The following is a 27,554-nucleotide window of genomic DNA, read 5'->3' as shown; positions in this document are numbered from 1 at the left end:
AAAACAGACTATCTTTGAATCTCAGTAAAACTAAAATAATGCTATTTGGTAACTGTAGAAGAGAAACTCAAACACAAATACAAATAGACGGAATAGAAATTGAAAGAGTGAATGAAACCAAATTTCTAGGTATAATGATTGATGATAAATTGAACTGGAAATCTCATGTAAAAAATATACAACATAAAGTAGCAAGAAACACGTCAATAATGAATAAAGCAAAACATGTTCTAGACCAAAGATCACTTCCTTTTTTCCTTTCTGCTCGCTAGAGTTACCATATCTGAGTTATTGTGAAGAAATATGGGGAAATAACTACAAAAGTACACTTCATTCATTAACGATGTTACAAAAAAGATCAGTTAGAATAATACATAATGTTGGATATAGAGAACATACAAACCCTTTATTTATTGAATCAAAAATACTGAAATTCCACGACATAGTGAATTTGCAAACAGCTAAAATTATACACAAAGCAAACTATAACCTGCTACCCAAGAATATACAATATGGTAGCATCATGGTCTAGGGTTGCACGAATGCTGTCGGCAGTTGTGGTACTAACATCCCCACTACAATCTCGATAAATCTGGTACATGCTAAATATTTGCCTACTATTGTCTTTAAAAAAAAAAAAAAAAGATCAGCTCGGGACAATGTGAACGTATACTTTTTGCCCCGCAGCAGGCGCGCATGCCTCAATGGCATCACATGAGGGCAATTAACTCGACAAGGCTGCGCTCTTTCAAAAAGAAAAAAACAAACAAATGACTTAAGCGTGATCGGTGACGACTGGAGTGTTCATTTTGTGGAACATTCTTGGACGAGAAGCAAGCAAAAAGAGTGAGTATCCTTTTGGCGAAAGCTTACTATTGATAATATGTGATTGATGAATGTGTGCCTTTTTGTGTTCCCCCTGAAGCTTAGCACCGCCGACGTGGTCTTGTGAACTTTGACCTGCCAGAAATGGAACACGCGGGGAAGAAAAGAGGCATTGTGGTAAAGTGTAACACGCAACCAACGCTTCAATGATGTTGCGTGAAATATGGAGGTATGGTCTTGTCACAGATAAAAGATGACTGGCCAGGATACAGCCTGGACCTGTTCACCTACCCGGAGCACTACCACGACGACATAGACAACGTTTACATTCCACACGGCGTCGTCATGGACAGGTGGAGTCACTGTCGCCACACACTACGACGCGAAATGTCGATCCTAAAGACGCCCCCGTGTTGTCCGTAGGACCGAGCGGCTGGCCCGCTACATCAGGGACGACTTTGCGGACGACAACATCACGGTCCTGTGCGTCCTGAAGGGCGGCTACAAGTTCTGCGCCGACCTGATGGAGTTCATCAAGGTGCTCGGACGCAACTCCAACAAGTACCTGGAGACCCGAGTGGAGTTCATACGCCTCAAAAGCTACCTGGTGAGACACTTTAACTCAGGGGGGTCTAGACGTCCTCCACCGAGGGCCAATGTATACGGGGGCCATTTTGAGATTTTAGTCTGAAAAGAATTATGAAAAAGCAGACATTACATCAGTGGTTCTTAACCTGGGTTCGATCGAACCCTAGGGGTTTGGTGAGTCGGCCTCAGGGGTTCGGCGGAGGTCAAGACACACCCGACTCATCGTGTAAATACAAACTTCTCCCTATCGGCGTATTACGGAAACGGCAACATTTGACTGATTTGCAGGTGTGTAATTTGTTGTGAGTTTATGCACTGTGTTGGTTTTGTTCTTTGAACAAGGTGATTGATGTTCATGCACGGTTCATTTTGTGCACCAGTAAAAAAACATTGTAACACTTTAGTATGGGGAACATATTCCCCATTAATTAGTTGCTTATTAACATGCAAATTAGTAACATATTGGTTCTTAACTAGTCATTATTAAGTACTTATGAATGCCTTATTCAGCATATAACCCTGACCCTCTAACCCTAACCCTAACCCTAACCAAATAACTCTAAATTAAGTCTTTGTTACTTAGAATATGTTCCCCATACTATAAAGTGTTACCAAAAACATATAACTTTGTCTTGAATTTGAAAAAATGTGTATTTATATTTTTCACTAAAGAAGGGTTCGGTGAATGCGCATATGAAACTGGTGGGGTTCGGTACCTCCAACAAGGTTAAGAACCACTGCATTTTCAAAGTCACAACTTAGTGTCAGATTTGTGGTATTGGTGACAAAAGTGTACTATTATTACTTATTTCAGACTTGTCCAAAGTGCGGCCAGAGGGCCACTTGCAGACAGTAGCTCAGGTTTTTTTGGCCCACAACTTTGTCGAAAAAACAACAGTAAAAATTTTAAAAAAGATTTAAAAGACATAATGTACAAAACCCAAAACCAGTGAAGTTGGCGTGTTGTGTAATTCGTAAATAAAAACAGAATACAATGATTTGCAAATCCTTTTCAACTTATATTCAATTGAATAGACTGCAAAGACAAGATATTTAATGTTCGAACTGAGAAATTTAATTTTTTTTGGGCAAATAATAATGAACATAGAATTTAATGGCAGCAACACATTGCAAAAAAGTTGGCACAGGGGCATTTTTACCACTGTGTTACATGGCCTTTCCTTTTAACAACACTCAGTAAACGTTTGGGAACCGAGGAGACACATTTTTGAAGCTTTTCAGGTGGAATTTTTTCCCATTCGTGCTTGATGTACAGCTAAAGTTCTTCAACAGTCCGGGGTCTCCGTTGTGGTATTTTAGGCTTCATATTGCGCCACACATTTTCAATGGGAGATAGGTCTGGACTACAGGCAGGCCAGTTTAGTACCCACATTCTATTACTATGAAGCCACGCTGTTGTAACACATGGCTTGGCATTGTTTTGCTGAAATAAGCAGGGGCGTCCGTGAAAAAGACCTTGCTTAGATGGCAACACAGATGTGTAAGTTAACCATGCCCTGGGCACGAATATTGGGCTTTTCTGCTTACATGCAGTGATTTCTCCAGATTCTCTGAACTTTTTGATGATATTACAAGATTCAAGATTCAAGATTCAAGATTGTTTATTGTCATATGCACAGTTAAACAGACAGTTTGCCGTACAATGAAAATCTTACTTTGCTAGTCCACCCTTCAACAAGTCCCACGGTACTTAGCTAAAATAAAATAAAAAATGTTATATACAAGGCACAGTGAGTAACATTACATTATTGCACATTCTGATTGACAGTCAACGGACCGTAGATGGTGAAATCCCTAAATTCCTTGCAATAGCTCGTTGAGAAATTTTGTTCTTAAACTGTTCGACAATTTGCTCAAGCATTTGTTCACTAAGTGGTGACCCTCGCCCCATCCTTGTTTGTGAATGACTGAGCATTTCATGGAAGCTGCTTTTATACCCAATCATGGCACCCACCTGTTCCCAATTAGCCTGTTCACCTGTGGGATGTTCCAAATAAGTGTTGGCTCAGCATTCCTCAACTTTTTTGCCACTTGTTCCAGCTTTTTTTAAACATGTTGCGGGCATCAAATTCCAAATGAGCAAATTTTTGCAAAAAATAAAGTTTTCCAGTTCGAACGTTAAGTATCTTGTCTTTGCAGTTTTTTCCATTGAATATAGGGTGAAAAGGATTTGCAAATCATTGTATTCTGTTTTTATTTACGATTTACACAACGTGGTTTTGGGTTTTGTAATAAGTAAAAGCTGAAATGTTGATACTAATAACTAATAATAATACAATTTGTCACTTATAACACAAAGCCGGCACTAAGGTTTGATATACAATGTCTGTTTGTAGCATTTGAAAAATACATCAAAATATTCCCCGCATATAGAATTTTAAAAATGTTGTATCAAATGTTCAGTTTAATTATTTTTGGACTATAAGGCACACTTAAAATCCTTTAATTTTTTCAAAAATCGACAGTGCGCCTTAAAACTGCCTAATGTACGCAATAATTCTGGTTGTGCTTACCAACCTTGAAGCAATTATAAGAAATAGGTGTGGACTGCAGATTGAAGCCTCTTCAATAAATGATGCTAGCGAGTACCCGTAAGCAAGCAACAACAAAACTTTGATGTTTCATTGAGAATGTACTGTAGAATATTACACATTGCGCTCAAAAATGTGTCAAAATGTCTCAGTGAGACTATTTGGGATCTGCAAAAGTCACAAAAATTTCCGCACTTCCACCATTGTAGTTTGCACCGTAGTCAATAAGCTCCTTCTTTTTCTCCTTCCTCTTGTTGTGGGGCATTCATCCACCGCTGTTGCCATTTCTGACACAAAGTAGCGTACAATTCGAACTTATATCTGTAAGTAGAACCGCTATGGAAGCGCTAAAAACTACCGGTACAACAAATAGGATGGGGAGAAGGCGCTGTCAAAGTGGAGGCACGTAAATAAGACCGCCCACAAAATGGCGCATCCTCAAGAGATGGCCAGAAAGGGGTTTGAAGATGGTCTGTAAAACATAATCTATGCTACTATTTGACCAATGAACCACCATTACATGTTATGTAGATCACAAGGAAGCATTTTAAATGTAGAAAAAAATAATCATAACATGACCCCTTTAATGCGCCTTATAATCTGGTGCGCCTTTCGTATGAAAATAGACCTGAATAGACCCGTTTATCAGCAGTGCGCCTTTTAATCCGGTGCGCACTATGTCTGAAAAATACGGTACATCTTTTTGCCCTTTTTTTCTCAACACAAACTGAAGAAGCCTACTCAGATCAGCGGCGAAACGTCTTCTAAGACAAACCAAATAGTCCAGTTGCGATCGATTTTATGCCCTGAGTCAATCAGATGCGACTTCAGTGTGACTTCTCCCGCGCTCCGGTCGCATAATGGCGAATAATGATGACGCTTGTCATAAGTGCCATCATTATTCAACAAAATAGATGGTTACAAAATAAATAGTTGACAAATTAAAATAAATATTTGACAAATTAGCAGAAACAGACAAAAACAATGTTTTAAGAACACACGTCAATCAATGTTCCACCACTGATCGCCAACACACTTTTCAGGGCAGACATCGAGGCAAATGTCTCCAAAACTGCGCGAGACATCGTCTTTCATGATGTTCTCTGCGGTTCAGAAAATGTTGAATTTGATTGCACAGAATCCTTGAAATTGCCACAAATGCGCCAGTGCTGAGATGACTAGAATTGAAAGATGTTTACTTTTGGGTTTACATCCGTAAACACTGCAGGACGTGCGACATCATGACGCCATGATGGTCAGTTTGCATTCACATTGGAGTCTGGACATATTCTTTTTTTAAACGTGAACGATTACATAAAAATATCAGATTTGACAAAAAAAAATCTGAATTGGACATCCTAGCCTGGAGTGTTGTGAACGCACTGACGTAGCCTTAACGCTGTTGTGGTCTGGCTTGACCTGGCTAAGGTAACAGTGAAGACATGGACTGGATTTTCAGCGTAGTAATGCAGGCTTTACTGATGGAATGGATTGGATAATAAGCGCTGACAAAGGGTCTTCAAATGGTTTCTAATCATAGTGAATAATGACTGGTTATATTATTATTTACTTAAACTCATATTCCTGCATATTTGTATAGATTTTTTCTGCAATTTTGTTGTTTAAGAAAAAAAAATCACAACACATTATTTAGGAGTGTTTAGGAATTGTATTCCCCCTAAAATAGGCGTAACTACACCAATGCGCAACATGTTTTCTTTAGTTGGAAGTGGAATTCTTTTAAGCTGAAATGTGAATATTTCTACTGACACAGATGGCAACACATGATACAAATGTTATTTTTCCTAGTTTGCAATGTAAACATTGAAGAGTAGAGATGTGACGTTTGCGAATGAATTGAGTCATTTGAACGGCACTTTGAAGTAAACGATGAGAACCGGTTCCCAATTGGGAGAGTAGTTCGTTTGGGAGCCATTTTTTATGCGCCTGCAATAGCCCACGCCTCTTGAATTCACTTTTCGTTCATGAAAAACAAAAATATATATATATACAGTGCATCCAGGAAGTATTCACAGCGCTTCACTTATTCCACGTTTCGTCATGTTACAGCCTTATTACATGATAAAATTAATTAATTTGTGTCCTCACAATGCTACAGACAATACCCCATAATGACAATGTGAAAAGTATTTTTTTATTTATTTTTGCAAATATATTAAAAAAATAAAATAAAACATCACATGAACATAAGTTTTTACAGCCTTTGCTCAATACTTTGTTGATGCACCTTTGGGGGGCAATTACAGCCTCAAGTCTTTTCGCTTTACATTAAATTCCTTAAATGTTCTCACATTTGCATTTGTTATTTTGTATAGCTGTATTTCTATAAATAAAATGGCTGTACTTTCGACTCTGTTTCAATAGCCACAATGTGTGAATAATGAAGATTATCTTTCGTTTTCAAATTACCTTCTTGAGTGAGCGTCAACCCATGTCATGTTACTCTTTGCCACCAGATGTCCCTGTTGCTCATGCTTTTAAAACGTCCCCGCAACAACAAACGGAGGACACCACAAGGACACAGACAGGAAATAGGACTACTATTGTTAGCAGATAATAATAGGCCTGAGCACCTGGAATTGTAACTCCAGGAATTTACCTTGGGGATGTTATAGTGCTGCATTTATGCTTTTTTTTTGTCACCATTGATTTAGCTTGTGGAGCCAATTTGTCTTTAATACTTTGTTTATTTGATTTTAAAAAGTACCAATGATTGTCATACACACACTAGGTGTGGTGAGATTATCCTCTGCATTTGACCCATCACCCTCACCCCCTGGGAGGTGAGGAGAGCAGTGAGCATCAGCGGTGGCTGCACACTCGGGAATTATTTTTGGTTATTTAACCCCCAATTCCAACCCTTGATGCTGAGTGCCAAGCAGGGAGATAATGGGTCCCATTTTTATAGTCTTTGGTATGACTCGGCCGGGGTTTGAACTCACAAACTACCGATCTCAGAGCGGACACTCTAACCACTAGGCCACTGAGCAACCCTTAATTATGAACAGTGCACATCTAGATTGACTTGAAAGTGGTTCGTTCCCTAAACATCCAGATAGTGTTTATGCCAGGAGCCCGCCCAGCACAGTTAATAGTGTCACTGAACATTAAGAGCAGGGGTCCCCAAACTACGGCCCGCGGGCCGAATCCAGCCCGCCAGCATCCAAAATCAGGCCCGCGGGAAGTCCCAAGTATAAAAAAAAATAAAAAAATAAAATAAAAACATTTTTTTGTTTTTTTAAAATTATTATTATTTTTCTTATCTACTTTGTACCGCTTGCTACTCACAGTGTCTCCTAGCCGCTCAGGCAAATCATATTGTCTAAAAATGCATTTTCTCATCAGTAACGTGACATCGCGCGCGCAGAAAGTGCGCTATATATATCTACTATATATATATATATATATATATATATATATATATATATATATATATATATATATATATATATATATATATATATATATATATATATAAATATATTTAAAAAAAAATATATATATATAATAATATAATATAAATATATTATATATATATATATATATATATATATATATATATATATATATATATATATATATATATATATATATATATATATATATATATATATATATATACAGCCCGGCCCCCGGCCAAATTGTTTTAACCCAATGCGGCCCCCGAGTCAAAAAGTTTGGGGACCCCTGATTAAGAGGAACGTAAGTCTAAGTCTAAGTCGAAATTATGTGCCATGGAGGATTATTAAAATGTCTCAGTTTAATGTCACAGTGAGATTCGATTTTAAGGTTCTTTGGTCTTTGGGACAATTGCTATCATTTTTCAGTACCATGTGACTACAGTATTACCGGATGCCAACAACACTAGAAGGCCACATGTGTGCTATTGCAGGTCAGGTTGGAGTCATGTGACCCCCAAGCCCTCAGGGTTGCAATTGAACCCGCGTCACAGTTGTTTTTAACCATGTGAGGCGTGTAAGTGCATTCATGTCGGACAACTCATTCATGAGCCAAATCCGTTCCTCGAGTTTCTCAATTTTTGTAGTACATTCCTAAAAAAATATCTTGTAAAAAAAGAGGATATTTGACTAGCTTTTTGCATTTGTGTGACCACTCGCCCACAGAATGACCAATCCACAGAGGACCTGCACATCATCGGCAGCCGAGATCTATCCTTTCTGCATGGAAAGGTGCGTTTGATTCCTAGAAGATAATGCAATAACTTTGATGTGTTTACATTGTTGTATTTTATCGCATGAGGGAGCTGTGCGCTAAACATAGACGCTGCACAGCACTACATCTGGCACAATCTAATAAGACAAAACTATGACGATGTTGATTCTTTGTGTGATGGATGTTTATATATTTCTTTATGTAGGCCAGTAGTAGTTCAGACATTTTTATCACGCTGCCATTAATTGAAATTGACAACCTGATAATATGTACTATTTGTTTATCTGTATGTGTCACACTTCGGGATGGGCACCTTCACATTTGAATCAATACGGTACCAATTTCCAGTACCTGGGAATCAATACCTGTACTTTGTTTGTGTTCATGCTAATTTGTTTAATAAAAAGTTACAATTAATATACACTAGATTGCCAAAAGTATTTGGCCACCTGCCTTGACTCACATATGAAGTTGAAGTGTCATCCCATTCCCAACCCATAAATGGTAAATGGGTTGTACTTGTATAGCGCTTTTCTACCTTTTTAAGGAACTCAAAGCGCTTTGACACTATTTCCACATTCACCCTTTCACACACTGATGGCGGGAGCTGCCATGCACGGCGCTAACCAGGACCCATCAGGAGCAAGGGTGAAGTGTCTTGCTCAAGGACACAACGGACGTGACTAGGATGGTAGAAGGTGGGGATTGAACCAGTAACCCTCAGATTGCTGGCACGGCCACTCTATATACTATAGTGGCCATAAACAGTTAGCTTCTACAGCAGGGGTGCTCAAAGTGCGGGCACAGGGGCCATCTCTGGCCCGTGACTCCTTTGTCGTTGGCCCTATAGGCACATTACAAAATTTAAAAACACCTGCAAAAATTGGGAAAAAAGCAAGAAATATACACATTATATTATACATATATATATATATATATATACATATATATATATGTGTGTGTTTACACACATATGTGTATATATACATATGTACATTCATATGTGTATATATACATATATGTAAACATACATACATATGTACATAAGTGTGTATATACATACGTGTATATATACATGTGTGTGTATATATATACATATAGTTGACGCATTGGTAGATTTTGCTTTGGTTTTTGGCTGAGACCAGGGATAATGGGCTCAAAAAGGTTGGTGACCACTGCTGTAAGTATTATATTTATTACGCACCAGCTGTTTGATCTTAGTTGTAGTTTTAATGACCAAATTTTGAGGTTATTAACGACTTGTTACCCTGTCTTCTGCCCGAGTGCAGCTGGGATAGGCTCAATTCCCCCCCCCCCACCCCCCGCGACCCCAAAAAGGAGACACGCAGTAGAAAATGGATTTATGGATGAAATTGCCATGTAAAATTGCTAATGCTAATCAGTAGCATGGCTATGACAAATACAATTAAAAATGTGCATCCAGCTAGCACATTATGAAAAGTGGAGCCTTACTGTACTTTTAAACGTTTTCTATCAGGCAAACCTGCTTTGTTGGAATGGAACATTTTAACGTCACTTAGAGACATCTGCGTGATTGTTTGCCCGCAAAGTGCTTGAGCCAGCCGAGTCTGCAACCAGAATTCGTCAGCGACTGTAAAAGTACAGGATCCACTACCATCCCTGCACTGCAAAAACTGAAATCTAAGTAAGATTAAATATCTCAAATAAGGGTGATATTTGCTTATTTTCTGTCTGATAAGATAATTCTTCTCACTAAGTAGATTTTATGTTAGAGTGTTTTACTTGTTTTAAATGTTTTGGTCCTAAATGATCTCAGTAAGATATTACAGCTTGTTGCTGAGATTGTTTGACCTATATTGAGTAAAACATGCTTGAAACTAGAATATCAAGTGTTGCAAAGCTGTGTCATCAACACTCACAAGTATGCAACTACCTTTTTAAAGTAATAATTTCTTATTTCAAGTATGAAAAAAAAATCATGATTTTGACACAATTGTGTCTCATAATTAAAACAGATGACAGCCAAATGGACTTTGCTGTTTTATTTTCAATGAAACAATAGCAAATACGTACTCATATAGTAGTACAGTAAACTGACAGTTAATATTTAAACATTTAACATGTGACATTTCAAACAATTTTGAACAGAAATAGTTCATGCACATTCAGATAAATTCTTCCAAATTACAAGAAAAATATTTTTGGCCGGGAGCCGGGCTGTATATATGCGCACTAATTGACTGAAAGAGCACACACTTGGCGCAATAATGTCATGTTATCGATGGAAAAATGCATTTTTAGACCATATGATTTGCCTGAGCGGCTCGGAGACCCCGAGAGTAACAAGCGGTTGCCTTGTTGCTTTTCCATTAAGAACAATAAATTCCTTTTTAGTATAAGTTTGCTGGTTTCAAGAAATGTAATGCCGAGCGCATATCATTATGTCAAGATAATGGCCCTAGCATTTACTTAATTTAAGAATATTTTTCAACATATTGAGCAAAGAGGTCTCATTTTTTCTTTCTACCAAGAAAAGTGCACTTGTTATTAGTGAGAATATCCTTATTTTAAGGTATTTTTGGGTTCATTGAGGTTAGCTAATTTTACTTGTTTTGGAAAGTCTTGACAAGCCGAATTTTCTTGTTCTATTGGCAGATAATTTTGCTTAGTTCAAATAAAATACCCCTAATTTTTGTATTTTTTTTCCTTGTTTTTGACCACTGACTTTTTGCAGTGTGGTCACGCTAGTTGTTGACCAGCATTGAGTTTAAATTTACTAGTTGACAAATACACCATAAGGTAGCGCTCCTATATTGAACCCCATGAGTTGGGTTGACTTGATATTTCTCTACAAAACAGCCAAGGGTCGTTCGCTGTTTGACCACCAAATGTAGTACCGACCTAGAGTGGACTAACTGTCACATGTGTGCACAATTTGAGCACGATTGGCTGAAAAACAGTTATTTTGTAGGATATTTGTGTTAGATGTATGCTAACAAGTCTTAAACAGCCTTTTGACCATGATTTTTGCCCTCATTTTTGACATGACTGTGTACAAGTGTATTGCATCATATTACGCTGTAGTACAGGCGTGCATGAATCACTGACTTTATCTGTAACTGTAAGGTCAGGAATATTATGAACATGCCTCACATGCTCAAATGAAAACCTCCCTTTGACGCCTCTTTTTTTTGTTTTGTTTTCAACAAAACTGCTTAAAAACAACATAGGGCGTCATTGTCCGTTTAAAGAGAACCTTCCCCAGATGTGACAACGTGTTCCTTGGCACGTTCTCCGACCCACAAGAGCAGAACGGAACATACTCTGCGTAAAACAAATCCTAAACACACGCTCTGCAGCAGAATATGCTCATTAAATGTCCCCCCGCCATTAATTTCTCCCCTCTTGTTAAGTAACGAGGTTGAGGTGTCCTGAGTTCTCCATTGTCACAAAGAAACCCACAGACCTTGGAGCCATTGAAGTGTGCCACACACGTGACAACTGATTCAGACTGTTGTTTACCTTTGGCACATTTCACAGCGTGATTGCATGCAAAATGACAGAAATTAAATTGTGACGATAATAATAATAATGTTTTCCCCTTTTTCCCCCTCATTTCCAAGAGTGTGCTCATTGTTGAGGTGAGTATCTTTCCCTTCAGTGATGTTTTGTTTGGGAAAAAAAAGCTATATGTACGCTTGATACATTTAAAACAGGGGTATCCAAAACTTTTACCACCGAGGGCCACACACTGAAAAATTTGAACACCCGGGGGCTATTTTGATAGTTTCAATTTTCAAAACCAATACAATATATACATTTTTTTTAACATTTAGGGTTCCCCTCAATTTCTCAGTCATAAAATATAAAAAACAAGTCCTATATTAAAAAAAATAAAAAAATAATGTTTGATAACAATAGAGCTGAATATTTATCTGTCGATATAAATGTATTTTATTTTTTAATGTCATACGCCTTTTTTTGTTAAAGAAAACCCAGCAAAAATAAAAAATATGCAACACTTATCCCCCCAAATGTTTTTTTAAAGTGTAATATTTAATGTGAAGTAATTGGAGCCTTGAATAGGTCAATAGTTGATAAAAACATTGATTTTGAGTCATTATTATTTTTTTAACGACAGTTTTTATAAAAAATAAAAAAATCCAACTAAAATTCTCAGGGACTAAAAGGGCCCCCACTCATAAAAGTGCTGAAAATAAGTCACACTTGATTTTTTTTTTACTTTCAACGCTCAAATCTCGAGATCATATTCAGATCTATCTGTCCATTACAAGTTTTATTATTTCTTCGTTTTTGTTTGTTTGTTAGGTTTATGCCCTTTTTGTCATCATTTTTTTTACGTGTGGTACATAGTGGAATTTTAAAAATAAAGTGATTGGAGCATTGAATGGGTTAATAATTCATAACAACATTGATTTTAAATCATGATGATTTTTTGAGAAATTACAGTTTTTAAAAGAAAAATCCCTCTAAAATTCTTAGGGACCCAAAAGGGCCCCACTCATAAAAGTATTAAAAATAAAGTAACACATATTTTTTTAAACTTTCATAGCGCAAATCTCTAACTCAGTGGTTCTTAACCTGGGTTCGATCGAACCCCAGGGGTTCGGTGAGTTGGGCTCAGGGGTTCGGCGGAGGTCAAGACACACCCGACTCATCGTGTAAATAAAAACTTCTCCCTATCGGCGTATTACGGATACGGCAACAGCAGAAGTCAGACTGATTTGCAGGTGTGTAATTTGTTGGGAGTTTATGCACTGTGTTGGTTTTGTTCTTTGAACAAGGTGATGTTCATGCACGGTTCATTTTGTGCACCAGCAAAAAAAACATGGTAACACTTTAGTATGGGGAACATATTCACCATTAATTAGTTGCTTATTAACATGCAAATTAGTAACATATTGGCTCTTAACTAGTTAAGTACTTATTAATGCCTTTTTCGGCATGGTCTTATTATAACCCTAACCCTCTAACCCTGGCCCTAACCCTCTAACCCAGTGTTTTTCAACCACTGTGCCGCGGCACTAGTGTGCCGTGAGATACAGTCTGGTGTGCCGTGGGAGATTGCCATTTCACCTAATTGGGTTAAAAATATTTTTTGCACACAAGTAATTATAATCCGCAAATAATGTGCCGTTTTTGAGTCTCTGTGCTGTCTCGAGCTTGGCAGAGTAACCGTGTAATACTCTTCCATATCAGTAGGCGGCAGCAGGTAGCTAATTGCTTTGTTGTGATCACAATACGCAGATGACAGTGGGAGGCAGTGTGCAGGTAAAAAAGGTATATAATGCTTAAACCAAAAATAAACAGAATACGAGTGCCGCTAAGAAAAGGCGATTAAGCTTAGGGATGGCTGCGCAGAACGAAACTAAAACTGAACTGGCTACAAAGTAAACAAATACAGAATGCTGGACGACAGCAAAGACTTACAGCGTGTGGAGCAGAGAAGGCGTCCACAAAGTACATCTGAACATGACATGACAATCAACAATGTCCCCACAAAGAAGGATAAAAACAACTTAAATATTCTTGATTGCTAAAACAAAGCAGGTGTGGGGAATAGCACTCAGGGAAGAAATTAAACTGCTTCAGGAAAATACCAACAGAACAGGAAAAGCCAACAAAAGAATAGAACTAAAACACTACACACAGGAAAACGCAAAAAAAACTCTTAATAGGTCGCGGCGTGATGTGACAGGTCGTGACAATACTTTGAGACAAGAGCTATAGTGATGCATGCTTAGTTATGGTTTGAATTCATATCCAACACTTGTGAGAACAACTTTTTATTGTCAATATCGGCTGCTGAGTTAAATTTTTTATTTTTTTTGCTGGTCGTGTGCCTCCGCACTTTTTCAATGGAAAAAAATGTGCCTTGGCTCAAAAAAGGTTGAAAAACACTGCTCTAACCCTAACCCTAACCAAATAAGTCTAAATTAAGTCTTTGTTACTTAGAATATGTTCCCCATACTAAAGTGTTACCAAAAACATATAATTTTGTCTTGAATTTGAAAAAAAAACAAAATTTTATTTTTAACTAAAGAAGGGTTCGGTGAATGCGCATATGGAACTGGTGGGGTTCGGTACCTCCAACAAGGTTAAGAACCACTGCTCTAAGTCAACTTTAGATCAATCCGTTATAAGTTTGATAATGATAATGATGAATTATTATTATTATTATTATTTTTTTTTTTTAGCAATGACAGTTTTAAAGATAAAAACAAACAAAAAAAACATTACCATTCTTCTGGACCCGAAAGTGCCCCACTCATAAAAGTGTTTAAAAAATAAGACAGAATTTATTTATTTTATTTGTTTGTTTTATGCACTTATGTCAAAGAAAACTTTGTGTTTTTTATGAAAAAACCCCCCCAACAAAATATACAATTTTTTCCCCCCCACAATATTTCAAAATGTAAAATTTGATGTAAATTAATTGGAGCCTTAAATAGGTAAAAAATTCATAACAACATTGATTTTGATTCATTAATATTTTTTGAGAAGTGACAGTTTTAAAGGAAAAAACAGCCTGAATGGCAGCTTTGTGTTATAAGAGTCAAAATTGAAACATTTTCTCGTTACATTTGACCTGTATGCTCTTTTATTCCACTTCTTAATGTTTTTTTGTGACAGTATTAATAGAATTTGTCACGGGCCGTTAAAAATGTGTCTGCGGGCCACAAATGGCCCCCGGCCACACTTTGGATACCCCTGATTTAAAACATGCTATGTAAAAAAATGAATGTCTGACATCCGTTTTCCCCCCACGTCGCCCTCTTGTCTCCTCCCCTAAGGCCATTGTTGACACAGGCAAGACAATGAAGGCCCTTCTGAAGCATGTGGAGACCTTTGAACCCAAGATGGTCAAGGTTGCGGGGTGAGCCGGCCTGTCTGTCGCCCATGTTTGTCCCCCCCACCACAGGAAATGCCAAGAATGTGATGAAAGAAGATGTCCGCAGTTTCCCCTCTGTGGACTCCACTTTATTTATTTTCTGCCCAAAAGTAATGAGACTCGGGAGTCGGCACTTTGTCGGTCAATGATTACATTTGGACCGATTTGCATGCTGTGTGGAAACATGGGCCGGGCTCTTTTGTGTTCCCGGTGCATACAGGCGTGCTCGGATGAGTTTGACGTGGAAGAATGAGTATTGGTCCTCACGAATAAACCAAAGTTCCCACAGGTAAATAGACGAGTTCGTTACGCAGAATGTTTGGCCGCAGAAAACCAGGCCAAGTTTGGGGCGAAAACCAAAAGCTTACGAAAAGAACGGTGCACAACCCCTGCAGATAGCGCCATCAAACCACTTTATATTTTAAAGTATTATTTACTAGAGGTGCTGAAAATATCGATCACAAATTGCAATTTTTATTTATTGCAATTCTAAATCGAATCATAATTTCGCAGAATCCATAAATAATTTTTTTTGCAATTTTTTTTCTAAATTAAATTGAATCATTTTTAATTATTATTGATACTGTTGTTTTAATTCAATATATTTTTTCATTTTTGATTGAATAAGTATTGTATTGTATTTGTATGTCTTCTCAGTTGCTTTGTAAATTTCTACGCTAACTATTGTAATGATGGGATTGGGTTGAATTTGGGGTTGCTCTATTTTCTTTTATTGGATTGATTAACATTCTGTGATTTTTGTAAATCAAATTTTGAAAAGTATATTGTAAATTAAAGCTGCGAGCATCGTTGAACAGCCCCTTTCACCTCGGTGCAACTCAGGGCTCACCCGAGTCGGCGGGCTGCTTTGACGCATGGTGTCATGTCCTTCCCAATGTCCTTACTTACCACCCAAAATTTCAGGAAGGTTAATATACTAACGTTAGCATGCTAAAAGTTAGCCTGTGTCAAGTACGTAGTTATTGCAATTTATCATTGCCGATCAGTTTAATATTTGTTTCTGATCACCTAAAGTGCAGTAATGACAGTTCGCCACCAGGCTCCGCCCACTACGAATATGTATGAACTATTGGTCGCTTCAGAGTGTCATCGTCATTACTACCAATTCTGATCAAGCTCTGAAGCCGTGTTATTAGTTTTGTGGCGAACCATCAGATCAAAGTTTGGCGTCATGCCACGTCCACATCTTATGGCGTAGGCAAAAAATATTTTCACAATTTGACATCGTCTATATGTCTAGGATCTGTCATTTGGTCAAAGTCCTGAGTAGTTCTTTAAATTCGACCTCTGTTTTTGGCCTAAAAATGGCAGACGAAAACCAACTTCTTGTTTGTTTTCAGGCATGGGTTCTTGACGGCTTCGGCAATTTTTGTGTTCAGATGTGAAACTGGTGGGAGGTTCAAATGTTTACAAATTTTAAGGGAAGCGCCATACCTGTAGCCTCTGCAAAATTTGCTGACTTTTCGTGCATGTTAAAATCTTTAAAAAGGCGTCAAAACGCTGAGAAGAAGAATAAAAAAAACCAAGCAGTTTCAATAGGGCCCTTGCAGTGCTCTACTTCGCCCACTCGAGCGCTAAAAAACATTTTTTTAGGCCAACACTGCACGTATAAATCGTACGTTAGCAGCCAAGAGCAGCTTTTGTAACCTGTAACCTGTTATCATCCTTTATATAACATTAATCTACAAACCCCAAAACCAGTGAAGTTGACACATTGTGTAAATGGTAAATAAAAACAGAATATAATGATTTGTAAATCCTTTTCAACTTATATTCAATTGAATAGACTGCAAAGACAAGATACTTAACGTTCGAACTGGAAAACTTTGTTATTTTTTGCAAATATTAGCTCATTCGGAATTTGATGCCTGCAACATGTTTAAAAGTGGCAAAAAAGACTGAGAAAGTTGAGGAATGCTCATCAAACACTTACTTGGAATATCCCACAGGGGAACAGGCTAATTGGGAACAGGTGGGTGCCATGATTGGGTATAAAAGCAGCTTCCATGAAATGCTCAGTCATTCACAAACAAGGACGGGGCGAGGGTCACCACTTTGTCAACAAATGCGTGAGAAAATTGTCGCACAGTTTAAGAACAACATTTCTCAACCAGCTATTGCAAGGAATTTAGGGATTTCACTATCTACGGTCTGTAATATCACCAAAAGGTTCAGAGAATCTGGAGAACTCACTGCACGCAACATTGAATGCCTGTGACCTTGGATCCCTCAGGCGGTAATACATCAAAAACCGACATCAGTGTGTAGAGGATATCACCACACGGGCTCAGGAACACTTCAGAAAACCATTGTCAGTCACTACATTTCATCGCTACATCTGTAAGTGCAAGTTAAAACTCTACTTTGCAAAGCGAAAGCCATTTATCAACAACACCCAGAAATGCAGCGGGCTTTGCTGGGCCCTAGCTCATCCAAGATGGACTGATGCAAAGTGGAAAAGTGTCCTGTGGTCTGACGAGTCCACATTTCAAATTGTTTTTGGAAACTGTGGACGTCGTGTCCTCCGGACCAAAGAGGAGAAGAACCATCCGGATTGTTATAGGCGCAAAGTTCAAAAGCCAGCATCTGTGATGGTATGGGGGTGTATTAGTGCTCAAGGCATGGGAAACTTACACATCTGTGAAGGCGCCATTAAGGCTGAAAGGTACATACAGGTTTTGGAGCAACATATGTTGCCATCCAAGCAACGTTATCATGGACGCCCCTGCTTATTTCAGCAAGACAATGCCAAGCCACGTGTTACAACAGCGTGGCTTCATAGTAAAGGAGTGCGGGTACTGGACTGGCCTGCCTGTAGTCCAGACCTGTCTCCCATTGAAAATGTGTGGTGCATTATGAAGCGTAAAATAGCACAACGGACTGTTGAACAACTTAAAGTGTACATCAAGCAAGAATGGGAAAGAATTCCACCTGAAAAGCTTCAAAAATGTGTCTCTTCAGTTCCCAAACGTTAACTGAGTGTTGTTAAAAGGAAAGGCCATGTAACACAGTGGTAAAAATGCCCCTGTGCCAACTTTTTTGCAGTGTGTTGCTGCCATTAAATTCTAAGTTAATGTTTCTCTGTTCGAACATTAAATATCTTGTCTTTGCAGTCCATTCAATTGAATACAAGTTGACAACGATTTGCAAATCATTGTATTTCTATTGACTAACTTACACAAAGTGCCAACTTCACCCGGTTTTGGGTTTTGTAATATGAGAATCGTGTTGAATCGAAAATTGATTCTGAATCGACTTGTTGCCCCAAGAACCGGAATCAAATAGTAAGGAGCCCAAAATTCCCACCTCTAATATTTACAATTCAAAGCAGAAAAATGACGTGACAGTGTGACAAGTGGAATTCAGTTCCAGGGCAGCTTCTTATTTATGGCAAAAACTCAATGGAGTTTTGAATGGTGACTGTGACTTCAACTCCTTTCAGACTGCTGGTGAAGAGAGCTGCCAACATGGATGAGAACCTGACAGACTGTAGGTGTTTACACCCACGTCTAAAAACGCTATATTTATGACAACTTAACCTCCCTTATTCTCTCGCACACAGATGTCGGATTTGAAATTCCGAACCGCTTTGTAGTCGGCTACGCTTTGGATTACAACGAGTACTTCCGCGACCTGAATGTAAGTCTTTCTGAAAGGAAGGGATGAAAGAGACCTAGCCAGGGAGGGAGGGGTTGTGAAAATAGTAAATTAAAGAGATGACCCTACCACGCCCTTACCCTGAAACCTGAACCCACCGAGCAGGTTTCTGTTTCCTGCACATGTAAACGAGCAGCTCCAATGCCTTACAGTCACGCAGGCTAATGAAGGAGCTGTCACAATAACATTATTCCCCATCGTGCTAATGTTAGTATGCTAACTGGCAAATAGCTCTCTGGATGGGCAAGGAACCCTATTTACTAACCTTGGCGGGTGTAATCCTCACTAAAGCATTATAGCCAATTTATTAAAATTATTACCACCCGTTTCAAGCTAAGTGTTAACATCCTAATGTTAACACGCTAATTGGCAAAATTCATGCTTGTGTTAACATGCTAACTGGTGGCGTAGCAAAGCAACCATAGCGGGTGTAATCCTCACAATAGTAAACAAAAAAGACAGTTTATGAAACTATAATGATATAATATGAGAATTATTACTATATCTGTTTAATGCTAATGTTACCGTGCTAATTGGCGACGTTAATGCTAATTTTAACATGCTAACTGGCAAATAGCTCTCTTGATGGGCAAGGAACCTTGCTTACTAACCTTGGCGGGTGTAATCCTCACAAAAGTAAAGCATAATAGTAATTTATGAAACTATAATGATATATCATGAACATTACTACCACCTGTTTCATGCTAATGTTAACTGTTAACATGCTAATTGGTGAAGTTCATGCTTGTGTTAGCATGCTAACTGGTAATGGAGCTATCTATGGGCAAGCAACCATAGTGGGTATAATCCTCACTACAGAAAAACAAATTACAGTTTTTGAAACTATAATGATATATAATGAGAATTACTACTATCCGTTTTAATGCTAATGTTGGCATGCTAACTGGTGAAATTCATGTTAACTGGTAAAGTAGCCCTTTATGAGCAAGCCACCAAAGTGGGTGTAATCCTCACAATAGTAAAAAAAATGACAGTTTATGAAACTATAATGATACAATATGAGAATGACTACTATATCTGTTTCATGCTAATTTTACCGTGCAAATTGGTGAAGTTAATGCTAATGTTAACCTGCTAACTGGTGAAGTAGCTCTCTATGGGCAAGCAACCAAACTGGGTGTAATCCTCACTATATTAAAAAAGCAGTTTATGAAACTATGATATATAATGTAATTACTACTATCACGTTTCATGCAAATTGGTAATGTAGCTATTTATGGGAAAGCAACCATAGTGGGTATAATCCTCACTACAGAAAAACAAATTACAGTTTTTGAAACTATAATGAAAAATAATGAGAATTACTACTATCCATTTTAATGCTAATGTTGGCATGCTAACTGGCGAAATTCACATTAACTGTTAAAGTAGCCCTTTATGAGCAAGCAACCATAGTGGGTTCAAACCACATTATAGAAAAAAATGACAGTTTATTAAACTATAATAATATACTGTACATGTCGTTATAATTACTAACATCAGTTTTAGCCTAATCGTAACATGCTAACTGGCAAAGTTCCTGTTAGCGTCAGCAAAATAACTAGAAAAGCAACCAAAGTGGGTGTAATCCTCACTATAGAATTTCTATAATGATTTACCACGAGAATTACTATTCATTTATTACTATAGCAAAACAATGATAGTTGATAAAACTATAATGATACATTACGATAATCGGTTTCATGCTAATGTTAGCATGCTAACTGGTGACGTAGCCCTTTATAGGCAAGCAACAATAGTGGGTATAATCCTCACGATAAAAAAACAACTGACAGTTTATGAAACTATAACGATCGATTATATATATATATATATATATATATATATATATATATATATATATATATATATATATATACATAGGGGCGGTGTGGCGAAGTTGGTAGAGTGGCCGTGCCAGCAATCGGAGGGTTGCTGGTTACTGGGGTTCAATCCCCACCTTCTACCATCCTAATCACGTCCGTTGTGTCCTTGGGCAAGACACTTCACCCTTGCTCCTGATGGCAGCTCCCGCCATCAGTGTGTGAATGTGTGTGTGAATGGGTGAATGTGGAAATACTGTCAAAGCGTTTTGAGTACCTTGAAGGTAGAAAAGCGCTATACAAGTATAACCCATTTATCATTTTTTTATTTATTTATATCATGAGAATTACTTTACCATTTGTTCCATGCTAATTTTAGCATGCTAACTGGTGATGTAGCTCTTTATGGGCAAAGCACCATAGTGGGTGTAATCCTCACTATAGAAACAAAAATACAGTTTATGAAACTATAACCATATATCATGACAATTACTACCATCAGTTTGAAGCTTATATTAGCATGCTAACTGGCTAAGTACGTCATTATATAACATTACACATATAATTAGCAAATATATTTTGTAAATATTATTATTAAATAAATACAACATGTTTGATTATTTTAAATGTATCATTCTTTGTTCTGATATTAAGATATTTAAATATCTTACTTAATATTAGAACAAAGAATGATACATTTAAAATAATCAAACATGTTGTATTTATTTAATAATAATATTTACAAAATATATTTGCTAATTATATGTGTAATATAGGCTATATCATAAAAATATATACAAATAGAAATATGAATTGTATTGAATAATAGCACTAGCTAAGCATTGTAGAATATATAAAATGTGTGCCTTGTTTTGTGCTAAAAATAGACAAGACCAAAACAAGTTGCATCACAAATGAGCCAGGTTACAGCATATCATTTTTCCACATGGAAACGTACACACATCCCCTCTGAATTTGCAAGTTTTAAACACACACTTTTTTTATTTTTATTTTATTTACAGTTTTCTCTGTACTGTGCTGGTCTTGTCTAATGTTTTGGGGTTGGAGGGGTGTTTATCACATGTGCGGGAGGGTTAGTGGTGGAATGTCGGGTCTCATTATCAGGCCGAGTTAAAGCATCCTCTCTTATCTGTCCTCGCTCCAAACAAGAAGTACGATTGCAGCAGTGAGCGTCTTTACGGTTTTGAAGCATAAAGCTGCATCATTTTTAACTTATGATGTAATACATGCATACTTTTCCTGTAAATTACATGTTACGCGTTAAATCTTTTTGACTCATGATGGCAGGCCCTGTCAATCAAATGTCCCGCCTCCCATGCAGCTGGATCACATGTGAAAGAAAACTTCTCTTTCCGCGAAAAACTAACTTAACTGTTTTTTTGTTCCTCCTTTCAGCATATCTGCGTCATCAGCAAGACGGGGAAGCAGAAGTACAAGGTTTGATTGACTGGCAAAAACTGTACGGGTAACTTCAATAAACGCAAAAAGTAAGCGTTTGTATGGATTCAATTGTTTTGTGTTGTGTGTGCACACAAACATTGTTGGTGGCATATGGCAAGAGATTATTCAAATTGGCATCATGACACACACACAATAAATTATGCTAAATTAGCATTATGACAAACTTATATATTTTACCAGGGGTCACCAACCTTTTTGAAACCAAGGGCTACTTCTTGGGTACTGATTAATGCGAAGGGCTACCAGTTAGATACACACTTAAATAAATTGCCAGAAGTAGCCAATTTGCTCAATTTACCTTTAACTCTGTTATTATTAATAATTAATGATATTTATCTTTGTGGAAACACTGACCATCTTAATGATTTCTCACAATAAATATATATAGAAACAGATAAATATCAATATGCAACACTTTATTTTTATATTTTCTCTAAGTGCACATTTTTCAAATTGAACATTTTCAAATGATCACTTCTAAGACAGTCTTGTGAAATCACAATATCCCATTTTAACTAGCTAGCCACTAACATTTTTTAACAAATCATGAATTACTTTGCACCATGTTTGTACAAATAATAACTCATGTAAAATACAAAAGTAAACTCTCAAATTTTTAAATCATGTCACACTTTGAACTGGACACCAAATCTGTTATCTGTTTCTTTGTCAGTTAGTGGGAAGCCTGGCATTGCACGCTGTTAACTAGTGTGTTGTACTCTGGTGTGTAACTTGACACTGCAACTCTGAGTGAGTCTTGCAGATGTGCATCAGTGAGGCGTGTTCTGTGTTTGTTCTTGATGAAGCTCATGTCAGAAAAGGCTGATTCACAAAGATAAGATTTTTCCTCATTGTTTGCGGAACCTTCTTAATCTTTTGGACATATTTTCACAGCAATCTGGCCTTAAGCTTAATTATGATAAATGTAAAATGTTAAGGATCGGAAATCTAAAGGGAACGTCCTTTCGAATGGAATGCAAAGTGCCTGTTTTGTGGACAGATGGACTAGTTAACATACTTGGTGTTGTTGTCCCAGAAAATCTGGAAGATCTAGGCTCAGTAAATTATGATAATCGACTAAGAAAGCTGGACAAAATGATGCAATTATGGAAAGGGAAATCCCTAACCTTGTATGGTAAAATGTCTATTGCCAACTCGTTAATTATTCCTCAATTTATTTATTTGTTTTTGTCATTACCAGCTCCATCACAAAACTTTTTTAAGATTTATGAGCGGAGGGTCTTCGATTTTGTCTGGAACGGCAAACCAGAAAAGATTAAAAGAAAGGTTTTGTACAAAGAGTATGAATATGGGGGCCTGAAACTTCTCAACCTTGAAGCTATGTGTCTGTCTTTAAAAGCATTAATTGTTCCAAAGATGTATTTAAACATTGAGTGGTGCACAAATGTCCTGTTGGACAAAAAACATGTACTGTATCAAAAGAAATTGTATCCTTTTTTACAAGTGATCCCCTCCCAGAGAGTCTGCTGGGAAACATGGCGGGGTTCATAAAGGAAACAATCCACTCATAGTGGTGTTTTCAATTTTATGTGCCAGAAAAAAGAGACAATATTTTGCAGCAGTTAATATGGATGAACTCTAATATTGTAATAGATGGAAAGCCTTTCTTTTGGAAAAATATGTTTGAAAGAGGAATCATTTTTGTCAATGATATTATCAATGAGAATGGTAAAATTATGAAGTATGATGAATTTAGAGCTATGTATGGTGATGCTTGCTCAAGCTTTTCATTTTATCAACTAACTGGAGTAATTGGGAAAAGATGGAAACAAATAATTAATTATGGAACTACTAAATTATTAGTTTGTAAACCTCTAATAAGAAACTCTAGTTGGCAAAAAGGAACTAAAATAAATAGAAAAATATATAGTTTTTATTTAATAAAGAAATCTTTGAAGGCTGCCTCATACAACACAAATGGAAAATGGGAGGACTTTTTTGACTGCCCGTTGCCATGGGATGCCATATTCAAACTAATCTATAAAACCACTATCGATGTGCAAAATCGTTATTTTCAAATTTAAATTATTTATAACTTCTTACCCACAGGGAAAATGTTAAAATTATGGAATATGACAGAGTCAGATGATTGCCGATTTTGTTGTCAGGAGCCTGAATCCACCCTGCATTTGTTTTGGTATTGTCATATTGTGTCTTTGTTTTGGGTGGAAGTTGAAAAAATGTGTTTAAGGATTGGTTTGTTTATGAAGCTTAATGTGGTTTCTGTTATTTTAGGAGAGTTCATTGACAATCATGATTTAGTCAATTTAATTATAGTACTCGGTAAAATGTTTATTTTTAAGGCCAAAAACAGATATTCACTTAGTATTACTTTCTTTAAAACATTTATTCAGTATTTTCTAACTTTAGAAAGTTACATGGTTGAAAACGATAATGATGCCAAAAAACATTAAAAAAAAGATGAGAAGTCCTCAAAGGCTTATTTTGAAAGTATAATTATGTTTATAGATTATATGATATCTGTTGTTGTGTTCCCTAATTTGAGTGACCTGGACATAATCTGGACTGTACATAAATGCTTATTTTGAAAATGTAATTTTGTTTATAAATTATATGCAATCTGTTGTGTTCCCTAATTTTTTTCTGTGTACATGAATGAAGGTGTGTGTTGCTGAGTCCGACTTGGACATTATCTGGACTGGGCCTGGTTTAAAAAACCCTTTAAACAAATCTAATTTCATTGACAACCTGGTCTGTTGCAGATAAGGCCTTTTTTTTAAAAATAAAATAAAATAAGATAAATAAATAAAAAACATTTTCTTGGATAAAAAAGAAAGTAAAACCATATAAAAATAATTACATAAAAAATAGTAATTAATGAAAATGTTAGTGGACCAGCAGCCTATACAATCATGTGTGCTTCAGGGACTGTGTCCCTTGCAGATGTGTTGTCTATGTTGTGGGAACCAGAATATTGGTAGCAGAAAGAAATAACCCCTTTTGTGTGAGTGGGTGTGGATGAGTGTGCATGGGGGAGGTTGTTTGGGTTGATGCACTGATTGAAAGTGTATCTTGTGTTTTTTCTATGTAGATTTAATTAAAATTAAAAAAATATTTAATAGAACAGGCCCGCGGGCGACTCATCTGGTCCTTACAGGTGACCTGGTGCCCGCGGGCACCGCGTTGGTGACCCCTGTATTATACAAACCTGTTTGTAATATTTTGGCCAAATAAAGTCATCTCTGTTACAGAGTTAATGCAAATTGAGCAGTGTTTCTCCTTAATCTCATTAGCCTGTGCAGGTGGGTGTACCTGATGCTGTGGCCCCTTCTGTAAGCACACACAGGCTGCCCTCGGGGGCCTTGACCCGCTTGAAGAGGACCCTTAAAGCAGACATCAAAACAGAAAGTGCAAACAGGCTTCAAACGTCCAAAATAATGTTTTCTTTTCTGTGGCCTTGTTGCCGTCATCAGGGCGGCTGGGAGTAAGGTGACGATAAATGCCACAGATTTAAAGGTCCCCTATTGGACTTTTTATGGATTTATACAAGAGTAATAGGTGTTCCTTAAAGGGGAACTGCGCTTTTTTAAATTTTGCAAATCATCCACATGATCCACTAATATATCGATGTGAGACAACACATGCCTTTCCCTTTTCTGTGCATTCTAAATAGTGAAAATCTGATAGCACGAGGCAGCTAACAATGCAGGTAATGGAGATGTATCTATTCCGCCTATAAAGCTCCAACAGCGCCCCATTTACATGCCGTGACCTGCATATTAGGAGTGTGAATCTTTGGGCACCTACCGAGTCCATTCGATTCAACACGATTCTCGACTCAAACCAATTCTTGCAATGAATTGTTTGGTACAATAATTACAATGAAAATTTTTACAAACAGGTTACAGGCTAGAGAAGCTCAGTCTGGTTGCATGGAAATGACCTACATGCATATATATTTTTAATATATTCTTATATAAAAAAATAAATAAATAATATGTATATATTTTTGGTAACACTTTAGTATGGGGAACATATTCTAAGTAACAAAGACTTAATTTAGAGTTATTTGTTTAGGGTTAGGGTTAGAGGGTTAGGGTTGTTGTATAATAAGGCCATGCAGAATAAGGCAATAATAAGTGCTTAATAATGACTAATTAAGAGCCAATATGTTACTAATTTGCATGTTAATAAGCAACTAATTAATTGTGAATATGTTCCCCATACTGAAGTGTTACCATATTTTTTTTTTATGTCAATTTTTGAAAATTATGAATTGATTTAGAATCCGGGTTTTATGCTGCCGATTCCAATACCAATCATCCATGAGGGAAATTGGCCAATACCAATAACAATACTGAACGCATGTGTCAACTGCAGTGTTGGGTTAGTTACTGAAAACCAGTAACTAGTCACAGTTACTTTATTTCAAAAGTAACTGAGTTACTAACTCAGTTACTTACACCAAAAAGTAATGCGTTACTGTGAAAAGTAACTATTTAGTTACTTTAAAAAACAAAAAAAACAATTAAGGCTCCCATTAATGCCCTTTTAGCCTTCATTTCAGTACTGTTATTGCACTGGAGAACAATACAATCTGTTGATCAACTTGACATGCATTTGCATCACTGAACTCTGCTAAGCAATGTGGACTACATACAACACACAAAGACAAAGATATGTTTCAAAGGGCCAATTTATTTCGGGCCGGAATAAATTGACAAAACTATTTTAAATAGCTGCAACATAAAATACATAAGTAACAAACCGCATAATAACAACCTTTCACAACATGTCACAACACAGCTGTAAACCTGGCTTCACCCAAGGAAGGCACACATGACATGGATATATGTCATGTCACTATATACAGCACACATACTGCTATACACACGCCTAACCAGGCGTTTTTTTCTCTCAAGGAATTGTGAAATAAAATCATGTCTTCAGTGAAGTCCAGAACACTCCACGCATTTCCCCAGTTTTAGTTTAGAGAAAAGGAAAGATTGGCCTGGCCCACTAGGATCCCTCTTTATGTTTGTGAACTTTATAGTCTATACATTTAGAGTGATGTGACAAACAAACACTCTAGAAATCTAGAATGAAAGAGTATATAAGAGAATTTACAGAGGCAGAGTTTTTTTTTTTTTTTTTTTTTTGTCATAAAAAAATACAATCATGTGTGCTTACGGACTGTATCCCTTCAGACTGTATTGATCTATATTGATATATAATGTAGGAACCAGAAATATTTATAACAGAAAGAAGCAACCCTTTTGTGCGAATGAGTGTGAATGAGTGTAAATGGGGGAGGGAGTTTTTTTGGGTTGGTGCACTAATTGTAAGTGTATCTTATGTTTTTTATGTTGATTTAATACAAAAAATAATATATATATATACAGTATATATATTTTTTCTTGTGCAGCCCGGTACCAATGGCCTGGTGGTTGGGGACCACTGTTCTAGCACATACGCTGCAATGGCTCTATCAATGTTGTCCTGGCTAGCAGTCCCTCCATTAAAATCCTTAGGTGG

The 27,554-nt window shown here is 37.0% G+C and overlaps 2 protein-coding genes across 2 annotated transcripts in view; one reads left to right on the top strand and one right to left on the bottom strand.

The window, feature by feature from the left end:
* The window catches only part of LOC133629887 (threonine synthase-like 1), a 211,311-nt gene that overhangs the window by 21,845 nt on the left and 161,912 nt on the right, over nucleotides 1–27,554 (bottom strand).
* On the top strand, nucleotides 420–27,554 carry LOC133630405 (phosphoribosyltransferase domain-containing protein 1-like). The gene is made up of 11 exons (XM_062021977.1): nucleotides 420–846; nucleotides 926–1,002; nucleotides 1,072–1,178; nucleotides 1,249–1,432; nucleotides 8,111–8,176; nucleotides 11,765–11,782; nucleotides 14,957–15,039; nucleotides 18,518–18,564; nucleotides 18,638–18,714; nucleotides 21,972–22,063; nucleotides 27,445–27,554. The coding sequence occupies exons 2-10, from the start codon at nucleotides 970–972 to the stop codon at nucleotides 22,017–22,019; spliced, it is 663 nt and encodes a 220-aa protein (XP_061877961.1). The 5' UTR covers nucleotides 420–846; nucleotides 926–969; the 3' UTR covers nucleotides 22,020–22,063; nucleotides 27,445–27,554.

The sequence above is a fragment of the Entelurus aequoreus genome, linkage group LG15, assembly GCF_033978785.1.
Source record: "Entelurus aequoreus isolate RoL-2023_Sb linkage group LG15, RoL_Eaeq_v1.1, whole genome shotgun sequence".
Classification (NCBI taxonomy): Eukaryota; Metazoa; Chordata; class Actinopteri; order Syngnathiformes; family Syngnathidae; genus Entelurus; species Entelurus aequoreus.
This window is presented reverse-complemented; position numbering and strand designations above follow the sequence as displayed.